This window comes from Musca vetustissima, unplaced genomic scaffold (assembly GCF_032173495.1).
Source record: "Musca vetustissima isolate MV318-11 ecotype Yass unplaced genomic scaffold, APGP_CSIRO_Mvet_v1 utg24603, whole genome shotgun sequence".
NCBI classification, from domain to species: domain Eukaryota; kingdom Metazoa; phylum Arthropoda; class Insecta; order Diptera; family Muscidae; genus Musca; species Musca vetustissima.
This window is the reverse complement of record NW_026885961.1, coordinates 26,536-40,589: the sequence shown is the minus strand read 5'-3', so window position 1 is coordinate 40,589 and position 14,054 is coordinate 26,536. Positions and strand designations below refer to the sequence as shown.

General features: G+C 37.6%; 1 protein-coding gene and 1 pseudogene across 1 annotated transcript; both read left to right on the top strand.

The window, feature by feature from the left end:
* The first annotated feature begins 977 nt into the window (after nucleotides 1-977).
* Nucleotides 978-8,435, top strand: LOC133333332 (uncharacterized; annotated as a pseudogene).
* A 3,473-nt stretch (nucleotides 8,436-11,908) lies between these two features.
* On the top strand, nucleotides 11,909-13,654 carry LOC133333337 (uncharacterized). The gene has a single exon (XM_061541650.1). The coding sequence runs from the start codon at nucleotides 11,909-11,911 to the stop codon at nucleotides 13,652-13,654; it is 1,746 nt and encodes a 581-aa protein (XP_061397634.1).
* Nucleotides 13,655-14,054: the final 400 nt, after the last annotated feature.

Sequence of the window (14,054 nt, the reverse complement as noted above, 5' to 3'; positions counted from 1 at the left end):
AAGGCCTTCAAAAGCCTGCGCCTGGATTTTTAAATAATTTGTTTTGGGGCTTATGAAAGCCTTCAAAAGCCAAGGCCTGGATTTTTTAAATAATTTTTTGAGGCTTATGAAGCCTTCAAAAGCCAGGGCTTGGATTTTGTAACCAATATTTTTCCAAGGCCTTCATAAACATGGACCTGGCTTTTTTAAAGAATATTTTTCCAATGCCTTCATAAGCCTGGATCTGACTTTTTAATGAATATTTTTCCAAGGCCTGACATTTTTAAAGAATATTTTTCCCAAGCCTGAATTACGTGTGGATTTTTTAAATAATATTTTTGACGGACTATTTGAAGGCCTGGATTTTTTAAATGATATTTCTGACTGACCATTTCAAGGCGTGTATTTTTTAAAGAATATTTTCCTGATGCCACCATTGATGTGGATTTTTTTAAAAATATTTTCTTGGGAATAAAATTTTTTACTGGGATTAAACAAATATTTATTACCGAAGAAAATTGTCTCCAAATTTCCATACTGCCTCCTAGTTTATAGGTTTCGATAACATGAATAAATTAATCTCATTTCGTGCATGTGTTGTAGGTGTTAATTGTTAACAATTTCTGAAGAAAAAATCCCCATAAGAAAAAACGAAAACAATAATGTCGTTTGTGGTGACCATATAGACGTCACTCGTACTCTTAGTTCTAAAAATTCTCTCAAAAAAACCCCGTACGGAAGTATTGACATTAGATCAGATTCTAATGGACAGTTGTGGCTCTTTTAAAATACTTGTCATAGAAAATGAGATGAACTATAGTTGCCCTACCACTTTAAAATCGAATGATGTGTGCCAACACTGCAATGCTCTCTTGGAGATTATATTTTGTTTATGTTAATGTTATTGTCATCATCATCATCATAGGCCGTGGTCAACGATAGCTGCCGGCAACATATAAATATTTTTGTCGTCGACCATTGAGATCAGTGTCAAAAAACTTATTCAACATGAACGTATTCGTTGTTCTCGCTATGTTGGTGGCAGCCGTTTGCGCTTTGCCTCAATTCGGTCCCTATGGTGGCGGTTTTGGACGTCCTGGATTTGGCGGTGGATTCGGCCGTCCTGGATTTGGCGGTGGATTCGGTGGTCCCGGCTTTGGTGGTCCTGGCTTTGGTGGCGGTTTTGGCAGTCCCTATGGCCGTCCTGGATTTGGCGGTGGATTCGGTGGTCCCGCCTATGGTTTCCCCGGCCGTGTAGGTGGTGGTGGCGGTTCTGCATCAGCCTCTGCCTCGTCATCGGCTAGTGCTGCTGGTGGTGGCGGTTTCGGTGGTTTCGGCGGTGGTTCATCTTCCGCCTCGGCCTCAGCTTCAGCCTCCGCTGCCGGTGGTGGTGGTTTCCTCGGTTAAATGGATTTATTTCCACCACTACCTCTAGCACTTAGAATTTATTTTTAACTCGTTTATATTTAATAATTCAAGTTACAACATTAGCACAACGATTTTTTTATCGATTGATTTGTTAAATTTTATTTAAGACTTAATATTTATTTTACAAAGTCTGAAAATGAAGAACAAAATGAACATAAGCATAGTTTTTAAGAAAAAATAAAAAGCCACAACTTTATAAAAAAAAGTCTATAGATGTGGAGATGTGATTTTTGGGTGGAAGGGGGTGGATTGGTAAATGAAAGTGGAGCGTGTCTATAGAAACATATTGAAGGAAAGAAATGGAAAAAAGTGAAATAAGATACAGTGTATATAACTTAAGGGGACCCCCCCCCATTCTCGGGGTCAAAAATTTTTTTGATTTAATTCGAATCTACACTAATTCAAGAATGTCCCTACAAAATTTCAAGTAAAAATCTCAAGAACTCTTGAAAATATAGCCGATTTATTGTGTCAGCATCAAGTGACGGCTAAAGGGCTTCTCAAACTTTAAACGCGTTTTTCTCTTTTGCGAATGGCGGGCACGATAACTCAAAAACTAATAACCCAATCGATTCCAAATTTTTACACGTTTCTCTGTGAGTGTATAGCTATCGTATGTACTAGGATAAAGAAAATCGATGAAGATCTTCCTTATTTTTTAACTTGGTTTTTGGTCAAAAATCGGCGATTTTCCAAAAATATTTTTTCAAAGGTCCGTCATTTTTTTAATTTTACAGCGAAGTCAATAATCCTAGTTCATACGAGAGCCAGACATGTACACTTTCTAACACCGTTGGAATTTTCGGATTCCGATGTTCCAGTGAGGAGGAGTTATCATGCCCGCCAGCAAAAAAAGGGACTTTTTTTAATTACAAAAAACAATAACAAAATTTGTTTGTAAATTATTTTTCTTCTCTTTTAAATCTTCAAATATATATGTGCAAAGTTACAAACCTTAACAAGCATTGGTATTGATTTACCAGCCCATTGAAAATCTTGAAAAATTAAAATCGAGAATGGGTGGGGTTCCCTTAATGGGGATCATAATTATAATGTAAATTATGTAATGTGCGAAAAAATTGTGTTTTTTGTCGGGATAGACTCATAAATTTAAAAACAAATAAACCACACTTAGGGTGGATTTATAAAATGAAATAAGTTGGCAACTGGAGACTTAAGACACATACATAAAATTGCTAAATGTAGGTATGTGTCTTAAGACTTTTGTTTTCTTTTGAGCCAGCCAATTGAAGCATCGTGTCTTTGAAGACTATTCTTAAAAAAATCTTTAACTTATACAAAATAATATACTTTAAAATATATACGCATCTGAAGCTTGTTTGTCCGTAACATACGTTCTATACGTTTTGAAGCTTCTTTCATTCTCGATATAGAGTCCTGAATTCTCACAATCGCATATTTGTGGTATTCCCTTTTTTCGTGGTCGGTGAAACATTCAAGAGCTACTTTCCAATTTGTAAGAGGCTGCGACAGAGGTAATTTTGAAACTTGGTGGTTGCCTCTTCCGCACCTACCTTTATTTAAAAATAAGTTGCCTACATTATAAAAATCACCTTTTGCTAAATCTGAATATGCGATATAAGAAACCCGGGGGCCGGGTATAATTAACATAAGAAACAGCTTAATTCGAATCAATATATTAAGCAATTTTTAATATTTTGTCAACGATCTGTGCTCTTCTTTACATTTTTAATGTGGTTTGGTATATTCTCCAGCTATTTTATTGTGATTTAATCTAAAATTTGGTCAATCCTATTGTGTGTGTAGCAATTTGGAGAATTCTAGTGGAATTAAAAATTTTCTGTTGCAAAAGTAAACTTATTTAAAACCAGTAAGGAAAGTAGTTAAGTTGGACTGGGCCGATTATATTATACCCTTTACCACTTTGAGGTATATGTTAATCTGAACCGATTTTCACGAAACATAGCACACATTGTTTTAGACTTAATTCAGTACGCTATACCAAATTTCGTTAAAATCGAAAGATATATAGATACTTTTGTGCACAATTTACATTAAATCCGACGAAAATATATATAGAAGCTATATCTAAATCTGAACCGATTTTTACGAAACTTAGCACACATCATTCTAGACTTAATTCAGTACGCTATGCCAATATTCGTGCAAATCGAAAGACTTATAGGGACTTTGGAGCACCATATACATTATTTTTGACCACAAACTAAGTTCAAATATAAGGAAGTTCTTCATCGGTTTGCTTTATCCTGGTTCATACGATAGCTATACACTCCCAGAAAAACGTGCCAAAATTTGGAACCGATTGGATTATTAGTTTTTGAGTTATCGTGACCGCCATTCGTAAAACACTGCTTCGAGAAAAATGCGTTTAAAGTTTGAGAATCACACTTGCCGTCACTTGATGCTGACACAATAAATCGGCGATATCTTCAAGAGTTCTTGAGATCTTCACTTGAAATTTTGTAGAGACATTCTTGCATTAGTGTAGATTTGAAAAACTAAACAAAAATTTCGACACCTCTTAACCCTAATAGTATAGTATTTTTTTTTTTTTTTTGAATAGTGTATTAATTTTTTTGAATTGTAGGACGAAACTTTCAGCATCTCTAGATTGTGGGCCACTGAATTCAAAAATTTGATTTGTATCCTTTTTTCTTATCAGGATAATCGACAGGATCAACTTTTGGGCTGTGGCCGTATGTTCACCCTATCACTGCTCGGGTACAGGTTTTTTAGATGATTTATTGATAGTATTATGAGTGTGACCATATGGTCACGCTAGCACAGCTCGGGTTAAAATAACTGTTGGAGTGTTGGATTGAGGTAGTTTAGGAAATTCGTACTTATTGGTGCGAAACGTACTATATGGTACCAAATTTAGTACAATTTGGATTTTGATTGAAAGGATAGAGCTGAAATCTTGAAATTCGTGTGTATGCGTACGAAAAGTACTAAACGGCACTATATTGGGTACAATTAGGATTTGGGTGAACGGAGAGAGTTGGAAACTTTAAATTTGGAGTAATGTTTGTTGTTGGAATATAGAATTGAGATACGGTAGCATAGTATTTATTTGTACAAAATGGTACTATATTTGGTACAACTTAATTATTTGTGAACGAATAGAGCTGGACTCCAGAATTTTGGAATTAAAATTACTGTTGCAGTGTAGGATTGACATAGTTTAGGAAATTCTTAATTATAGCAATAAAAAGTCCTAAATGGTACCAAATAGTTTACAAATTGGTTTTGCGTGAACGGATAGGGCTGAAATCCTGAAATATTTAATTAAGATTGCAGTTGGAGTGCAGGATGAGATATGTCGAAAGTTTTGAATATTCGTCCTTATGTGTACTAAATGGTACTAAATTTAGTACAATTTAGATTTAAGTGAACGGATAGATAACGAAAATTACAGAATTAAGATATAATTGGAATTTCGTACTTATGAATACGAGAAGACCTAAATGGTACTAAATATGGTACAATTCGTAAAATTTGGAATTAAAATTAAGTAAGGTTAGAGTGTAGGATAAGATATGGAGGTAGTTTTGAAAATGCGTAACTAAGTGTACTAAATGATATTAAGTTTAGTACAATTTAGATTTGAGTGATGGATAGAGATGGAAAACTTATATTTGAAAATAAAATTACTGCTAGAGTAGGATTGAGAAAGTGCTTGAAATTGGAACTAATAGGTACGAAAAGTACTAAATGGTACTAATTATGTGGAATTTTTACTAATGAGTATAAAAAGTACTAAATAGTACTAGATTTGGAACAATTTGGATTTGGTTTAATCCTGAGATTTGGAATTTAGATTACTCTTGAAGTGTAGTATGGAGCTATGGATTTTGTTAATTCGAATTTATGTGTACGAATAGTAAATAGAATAGAAAATGCACTAAATTTGGATATAGGTAACGGAGAGAGCTGGAAACCTAAAATTTGGAATGTGGGTCAAAGACGGATAGTTAGATAGAAGTACCAAAGGGTTTTTGGTACTAAATTTAGTGGTGGTACGGAGGTAGTCTTGTTCGAAAAATGATAAATGGAACTAAATGCGGATCCCGTAAATATATAATTGTAATTCTGATCTATTTTTAATCTGTGTAATCTGTAATGTGAAATAAGAAAGAAAAAGTGCTTATGTGTATGAAGAGTATAAATGGTAATAAACATGATATTAGATGTAGGAATAGAGATGGAATTCTCCATAGAACTTAGCCCATGGGTCAATTATTATTAACATTTTACTTCTTTCTCTTTCGAGATGAGCTACATGATCGATTTTGCAATTAGTGGTATTACATTCCCATCTTTATGCGACACATTTCGCCGTTGGTTAAGCGGCTCATCAGGCATATTGGGCAATGTGGCTTACAAATGTAGTTACTTGATTGCATCTACGAATTAAATTCAACCTTGTCAAGTTTCGAACATTTGAAATCACAGCAAAACATTCCTTTTTCAGAGCAGATTTTTGTTATAGTGACGGAGTTTCTTTCCCATACAACCTACAAGACTTTTCTTCCGTTGTATACAATTGCTTTGGCTTTGTACGCTAAGGTGTCGGACAACAATCGAGAAATTCCATAGGAACCAGGGTTCAAATCTCAGTCGTGTTCAAAATTTTACTCCGGCTGTTTTAAGAGATTGTACAAGGACATTTCCTTCTTATTAAAAATATTACAACCCTATGCATTAGGTTGGTGCGTATGAAATGTCGGATTCTCTTTACATGCGGACGTTCGTTCCCCTGTTTTCGTTATACTTTTGTCTTTGCCATGACCTCATTCATAATCGTATTGTCCATTGTCAGAGACTCATTTCAGCAAAAATTTCGAATTGGCGATTTTTCATTGAGCCGCGCGGAGGACCGAAAACGTCTGTGAAAAATGATGACCTGAAGGCACTAGTGGAAACGGATCCCGCCAAGAAGGAATCACGAAGGAACTTGATATTAGGATGATAGTACTGCCAGTACATTGATGAGATGCTTGTGAATCGGCATAGCCCGCTACTGTTCCATGAAAACGATCGGCCGTATACATCGCACAAAACAATTGCGAAACTGAACGAACTGGAATATGAAGTTTTTCAGCATCCAACATATTCACAGAATCTCTCGCCGAACGATTATAATTTTTTCAAGCATTTAGAGCTGTTTTAAGGGGCAAACACTATGAAAATAAAGACAGTCTAAAAAACTCGATGTCAGAGTTTATTAATTCTAAAGACCAAATTTTTTTTGAAGACAGCTTTAAAATTTCATTGGGAGAAGTGTATTGAAGCGAATGGACCAGGAAAAAAACACGATTTTTAAATCATTGTGATGAGTGAAAAAATATTCTTTAAAAATCCACAATATTCAAAAACTCAATCCAAACGGTATTATTTTTTTTCAATTGACATTTTTTGGATGATTTACTATTTGATGATTAAACCTCCAAACAGTTTTATTGGTCAAATTGTTGTTAAATCAGAAATTGGAGCCAATATTACTATCAATAACAAACGCTGCATACAAATCATCTATGTGTTGGTATTCTCACGTCATTTTAAGTAAATTCAAAGAAAAAAAGTTCCACTGACATACGGACCTGAAAACCATGAAAATAAGTACGAAATAACAACTGCTGCCGGCGGACAATTGTTAGATAAGTGACAGGTCGGTAAAAAGGAAATAAAAAGCGCACAGTTATAAGCCCAGGTTTCTATGATTATTTTTCAAGAAGAAGAGGCGTAGGTTTTTTACGAATGTTTTGTGAGTACCTTCAAAGCCTGAACTTTTAAAGAATAGTATTTTAATCAACTCCAGAACGTGGATATTAAAAATTCACATAATTGTGGATTTTTTAAAGAATTATTTTCAGTGATCCAAAAAAGGCGTGAATTTTTTAAAGAATATTTTTTCAGGGACCCAAACAAGGCGTGAATTTTTTAAAGAATATTTTTTTAGTGACTTCCACAGGCGTGGATTTTTTAAAGAATATTTTTTTAGTGACTTCCACAGGCGTGGATTTTTTAAAGAATATTTTTTTAGTGACTTCCAAAGGCGTGGATTTTTTAAAGAATATTTTTTCAGGGACCCAAACAAGGCATGGATTTTTTTGAAAGAATATTTGTTTCACTCTCAAAAATAAGCGTGATTTTTTTTAAGAATATCGTTGATTCCTCCCGTTACATATTTGATTGTCTTCAAACAATTATTCCAATATTGATTTTTGTTGTTGTTTTAATTTGATAAACAACATTTAGTTACGCATTAGTTAAGCTTTTGATGAATAACAGTGGCCATTTGAAATAATCCGCTCATTAGAAAACAAAAAAAAAATGATATTATAGCTTGCGGTCACAAACAAAACACAAAGATCATATATTTCTTACAACAATACTCTCCAAAGAAGAAAAAAAACTTTGTTGTCCCGAGCATATTCGTATGTTAATGTTGTTTTGCTGTTTTATTTTCAGACTGTCTTTCTGTCCGTCCGTCTGTTATAAGTGTAGAAAAATAACAAATGTGATGAATGTTTTTTTTTTTTTTGGGAGACTATAAAAAACTGTTCGCTAACGACATGTATAAATAATTTTGCCACTCGCCATTTAGAAATCAGTAACAAATAATCTATTCAACATGAAAGTCTTCATTGTATTCGCTATGTTGGTGGCAGCCGTCTGCGCCCTGCCTCAATTCGGTTTTCCCTATGGTGGCGGTTTTGGCCGTCCTGGATTCGGTGGTTTCGGCGGTCCTGGTTTTGGTCGCCCTGGTTTCGGTGGTCCTGGTTTCGGTGGTCCTGGTTTTGGTCGGTGGCGGTTTTGGTGGTCCTGGCTTTGGTGGACCCGCATATGGTCGTCCTGGATTCGGTTTCCCTGGTCGTGTTGGCGGTGGTGGTGGTGCTGCCTCAGCTTCTGCTTCTGCATCAGCCTCCGCTGCTGGTGGTGGTGGCCGTTTCGGTGGTGGTTCAGCTGCCGCTTCTGCTGCTGCCTCAGCCTCCGCTGCTGGTGGTGGATTCCGCGGTTAAACGACAAAGGAGTACAAAAGTTATAACTGGATTAAAAAAAATTCAATATTTGTTAAATATTATTTAAGACTTAATATTTATTTTTTAACAACAACTAAGGACAAGCCTAGGCATTAAGACATGGATGAAACAAAAATAAATTAAAAATAATAATTTTATAAATTAAAATTATGTAGTGTGTTTGAATGCTTAAAGAAGTTCAACAAAATGTGTGGCAGCGTTTAATGAAATAAATTTTCTTTCTAAAGGATTTAATTTCTTTAAAAATCTGGTGAATGGTGAATGAAAAAAATATTCTTTAAAAATATACGCTTATTGGTATGATGGTGGCGGAAAATATTCTTGGAAATTCTCCCCTTATTGGTACGATGGTCCTCGAAAAAATATTTTTATATTTTTTCAAAGGCGTGGATTTTTAAAGAATATTTCTTATATATATATCTTTAAGTATACCGATCGTCATATCTCGACTAGCTGAGTCGATCTAGACATGTGTGTCCGTCCGTCCGTCTGTCCATTATAATTTGTAAACACGATACAGGCCACAGTTATGGACCTATCTTCACGAAATTTTGCATGTAGGATGGGTTCTGCCAATGAAGACCCCTATTGTCTTTGGAAAAGATCGGTTAATATTTAGGGGATGATATGGACCATGGAGAAAGGGATCGGGCCAAAGAATAAGCATGCCTGTTTTGATAAAGATCGGTCAATATTTAGCCGTTCAAATGGACCCTGACTTTTGTGTGAAAATGACAAAAAATGGTATTCTATGGCGTATATATTTGCCCCTAAAGGACCTAGACCCGAGAAGATGATAGTATATTCAAGAGGAGTGGTTGACCTTTAAATTGATACCAATTATATGGTATGTACTCAGATGTGGGAGTCACACTTAAATATTTACGGGTGCTTACGTATTCGGACATTATTTAGTAACCGTTTACCAAACTTGAGGGCGGAAATATAGCGTTGATCGCTTTGAAATTTACCATGAGATTCCAATTATGGTCAGGGACAACACCTATCGTTTTTTGTGATGCTCAGATAATAATTTTGGGATGAATTGGACCGAAAACTTAACGTTTTGTGTTTTTTTTTTTATTCGATCTATAGGCCACAATTGAAAGACCAATATCAGAACATAACCTACGGTAAAGAGAATCTGGACAAGTAAAGCCCTCGTCTACTCAATATTAGTAATATTTGTTGACCTTTAGTCGGGTGTCAAGTGGGTGCAAATAACGCAAAGTTAGATATTCGTGGAAATTGTTTAGGGTATCACATGGTCGGCCCCGTCCGACTATACTGCTGCGGTCACTGGTTTTTATATAAATATCTAAAAAAAATATTCTTTAAATTTTCCAAGCCCAGTCTATTGGACCATGAAATATTTTTATGAATCCGGCGATCTATATCAACGACATCTATTGTATACTCCCCAAAACTGTTTGAAGCTTTCGAATTCAATCGATTTCAAAACTCATATTTTTTGGTTGAAACAAGAAAAGCTTTTGTTTGCTATACAACTTTATGACTCGCCTAAGTAAACAAATCAAATGTATGCTAATTAAGCTACGACAACGTCTTAGGGTCGTAAACAATTTTAAACATTTCCATAACATTGAATTTTTTAAGAATTAATTTAAGTTGGGATTTTTTATTGAATTGTTACGCTCTGCGATACTAATAAAATAATTGCAAATTTAAATAAGGTAATTTTATTCCTTTTAATTAAAATAAAAAAAATTACCTAGACCCATTTTCAGGTTTTGAATCAAACGTCATAAAAAATCTCTACGGAAATAATATTCTTTTCTATTGTCGAAACTTGTTGAGTTGGTTTGCGGTTTTTGTTTTTTTTTTTTTTTGAAAATTTACACGTCTGACGCCACTTAATAAGGAAAGGTAAAATTAATCCCCATCAATAAATGGCGTCCGCCAACATAAAATTAGCATTCAGAATAATTAATTAAGTAAAAGATAGTGGTGCCAAAAAAATCGAATTTACAATATTGATTTGAGAAGATAATTAATATTTATGTGTAATCTATTATTGTAGTTGCTTGTGTTCTTTGTTTCGTATAAATGTAAATTAAGTTTCGCAATTAACCCTTTGGGAACAGTACATAATTAAAAGAGAAATAAACAAATATTAAAAAAATAAAATAAAAATAAATCCTCGCCTTTTAGGGTTTTTGAAACTGATTCTACAAAAAATCCACGACTTTTAGGGTTCTTTAAAAAATCCTCTCATTGTAATGGTGTAAAGTGTAAATAAGTAATGCCTATTTTGGCCCCTGAATCCACGCCCTGGGAATCCACGCCTTGTCTGGTCCCTAAAAATTCTGCAAAAACTCCACGCCCTGGGAATTCACGCCTTGTCTGGTCCCTAAAAATTCTTAAAAAAAATCCACGACCAGGGAATCAACGCCTTGTCTGGTCCCTACAAAAAATTCTTGAAAAAATCCACGCCTGGTCCCTAAAAATTCTGCAAAAAATTCACACCTTGTCTGGTCCCTAAAAAAATTCTTAAAAAAAAATCCACGCCTTGTCCGGTCCCTAAAAATTCTTCAAAAAATCCACTCCTTCACGTAAGGTCTAGTCCCTACAAAAAAAAAAAAAATTCTTCAAAAAATCCACGTCCTGGGAATCCACGCCTTGTCTGGTCCCTAAAAAATCCTTTAAAAAATTCACGCCTTGTCTGGTCCCTAAAAAAATTCACGCCTTGGGAATCCACGCCTTGTCTGGCCCCTAAAACAAATTCACGCCCTGGGAATCCACGCCTTGTCTGGTTCCTAAAAAATTCTTCAAAAAATCCACGCCTTGGGAATCCACGCCTTGTCTGGTCCCTAAAAAATTCTTAAAAAAATCCTCACCTTGGGAATCCACGCCTTGTCTGGTCCCCAAAAAATTCTTAAAAAAATCCACGACTTGTGGTGGTCCCTAAAAATATATTATTTAAAAAAACACGCGTTGTCTGGTCCCTAGAAAAATATTCTTTAAAAAATCCACGCCTTGTCGGGTTCCTAAAAAAATATTCTTTAAAAAATCCCTGAGAAAATTTTATTTATAAAATTTACGCCAGGGGAAGCCCCTGAAAAAATATTCTTTAAAAATCCACTCCTGTTATGGATCCCGCAAGACTTCTTCTTCCTATAGAAGAGCTGTAGAAGTAGGTGTACGGTTCTCCAAGGTCTCTCTGTATAAGGTCTGTTCCCTGTTTTATCTGTAGTTCATAATTGGGTTACACACTTTTTAGCCGCTGTGCGAAATTTTCGATTTTTTTTTGTTATTTGCTTTTGTATTTAGCATATGTCAACGGTGTCTGGCGAGCCGAAGATGAAGCAGAAGAACACACAACGAACATACGAAAACTTGAAATCTTCTTTTTAGAAACTATAAAAGTTAGGCTTCGATCTTTTTTCATAATCAGTTGATTTTGTTTAGGTCCCAGAGACACTTCACACATCATGAAGATATTCGTAGTTCTGGCCGCTGTGATCGCTTGCACCCACTCCTATGGAGTAGTTGGAGTAGGAGTTGGTAGAGCTATTTCTGCTGCTACTGCCACAGCAACAGCATCTGGCAGTGCTGGTGGTTTGAATGGTGGTTTTGGTGGCGGTTTGAATGGCGGCTTTGGCGGTCTCGGAGCCGGAGGTTTTGTCAGACCTCCATTCGGTGGATTTGGTGGTTTTGGAGGCTCCGGAGCCATTGGCGGCTTTGGTGGCCCCGCCGCTTTTGGTCGCCCTGCATTTGGCGGCTTTGGACGTCCTGCATTTGGCGGCTTTGGACGTCCTGCATTTGGCGGTTTTGGCCGTCCTAGCTTTGGCGGTTTTGGTGGTTTCGGTGGATTTGGTGGCAATGCCGGCGGATCAGCCTCATCAAATGCTGCTGCTAATTCACAAGCTCTCGGTGGAGGTCTTGGCGGTGGTTTCGGTAATGCCGGTGGATCGGCTTCTGCAAATGCTGACGCTTCTGCCTCAACGGTGGGTGGTGGTCTTGGCGGTGGTTTCGGCAATGCTGGTGGTCTTGGCGGTGGTTTCGGTAATGCCGGTGGATCGGCTTCTGCAAATGCTGACGCTTCTGCCTCAACCGTGGGTGGTGGTCTTGGCGGTGGTTTCGGCAATGCTGGTGGTCTAGGCGGTGGTTTCGGTAATGCCGGTGGATCGGCTTCTGCAAATGCTGACGCCTCTGCTTCAACCGTAGGCGGTGGTCTTGGCGGTGGTTTCGGAAATGCTGGTGGTCTTGGCGGTGGTTTCGGTAATGCTGGTGGTCTTGGTAATGCCGGTGGATCGGCTTCCGCAAATGCTGACGCTTCTGCTTCAACTGTAGGAGGTGGTCTTGGCGGTGGTTTCGGCAATGCTGGTGGTCTAGGCGGCGGTTTCGGTAATGCTGGTGGTCTTGGCGGTGGTTTCGGTAATGCTGGTGGTCTTGGCGGCGGTTTCGGTAATGCCGGTGGATCGGCCTCCGCAAATGCTGACGCTTCTGCTTCAACCGTAGGTGGTGGTCTTGGCGGTGGTTTCGGCAATGCTGGTGGTCTCGGTGGTGGACTAGGCGGTTTCGGTGGACCCCTTGGCGGAGGTTTGGGTAATGCTGGTGGTTCTGCTTCAGCAAATGCCGGTGCCACGACCTCAGCTGTCGGTGGTGGTCTTGGCGGCGGTTTCGGTAATGCCGGTTCATCAGCCTCTGCAAATGCTGGCGCTACAACATCAGCCCTCGGTGGTGCCGGTGGTCTTGGCGGTGGTTTCGGCAATGCCGGCTCATCAGCCTCTGCTAATGCTGGCGCTACAACATCAGCCCTCGGGGGTGCCGGTGGTCTTGGCGGTGGTTTCGGCAATGCCGGTTCATCAGCCTCTGCAAATGCTGGCGCTACAACATCAGCCCTCGGTGGTGCCGGTGGTCTTGGCGGTGGTTTCGGCAATGCCGGTTCATCAGCCTCTGCTAATGCTGGCGCTACAACATCAGCCCTCGGTGGTGCCGGTGGTCTTGCCGGTGGTTTCGGCAATGCCGGTTCATCAGCCTCTGCAAATGCTGGCGCTACAACATCAGCCCTCGGTGGTGCCGGTGGTCTTGGCGGACTCGGTGGTTTTGGTGGATTCGGCAATGCCGGTAGCTCCGCCTCAGCCACATCCAGTGCCAAAACTTCATCAGTTGGTGGTGGATTCGGTGGATCCTCTGCTATTGCCAACTCTGTTGCCAATGTTGTTGTAGGTTAATTTCCGATATACCCCATCCCTTGCCCTCTATATACATGGATTAATTAATTTTTAAGATTAATTTATTACGTATTAAATAATTTTATAAAAAAAACAACCAATTGTGTATTTTTTTCATTTCCTAGGGCCAAGAGAACATTAAATAATCTCAAGAGAACATTAAATAATCTCATATAAAATTTTTACAAGTTGTAGAAAGGGAATTCACGCATTTGCCACATGTCTCACATAGAATTCAGAATTAATGACATCACAGATACGCATCTATAAATTAGATTATTTTCTAAATGTTTTCTATACTACTTATTAATGCTAATAGTACCGGTTATTTTATGTCGGAGACAGCTGTGGCAGATCTTCAAAAAATTTCCTCTAATTGAATATTAAATAAATAATTAAA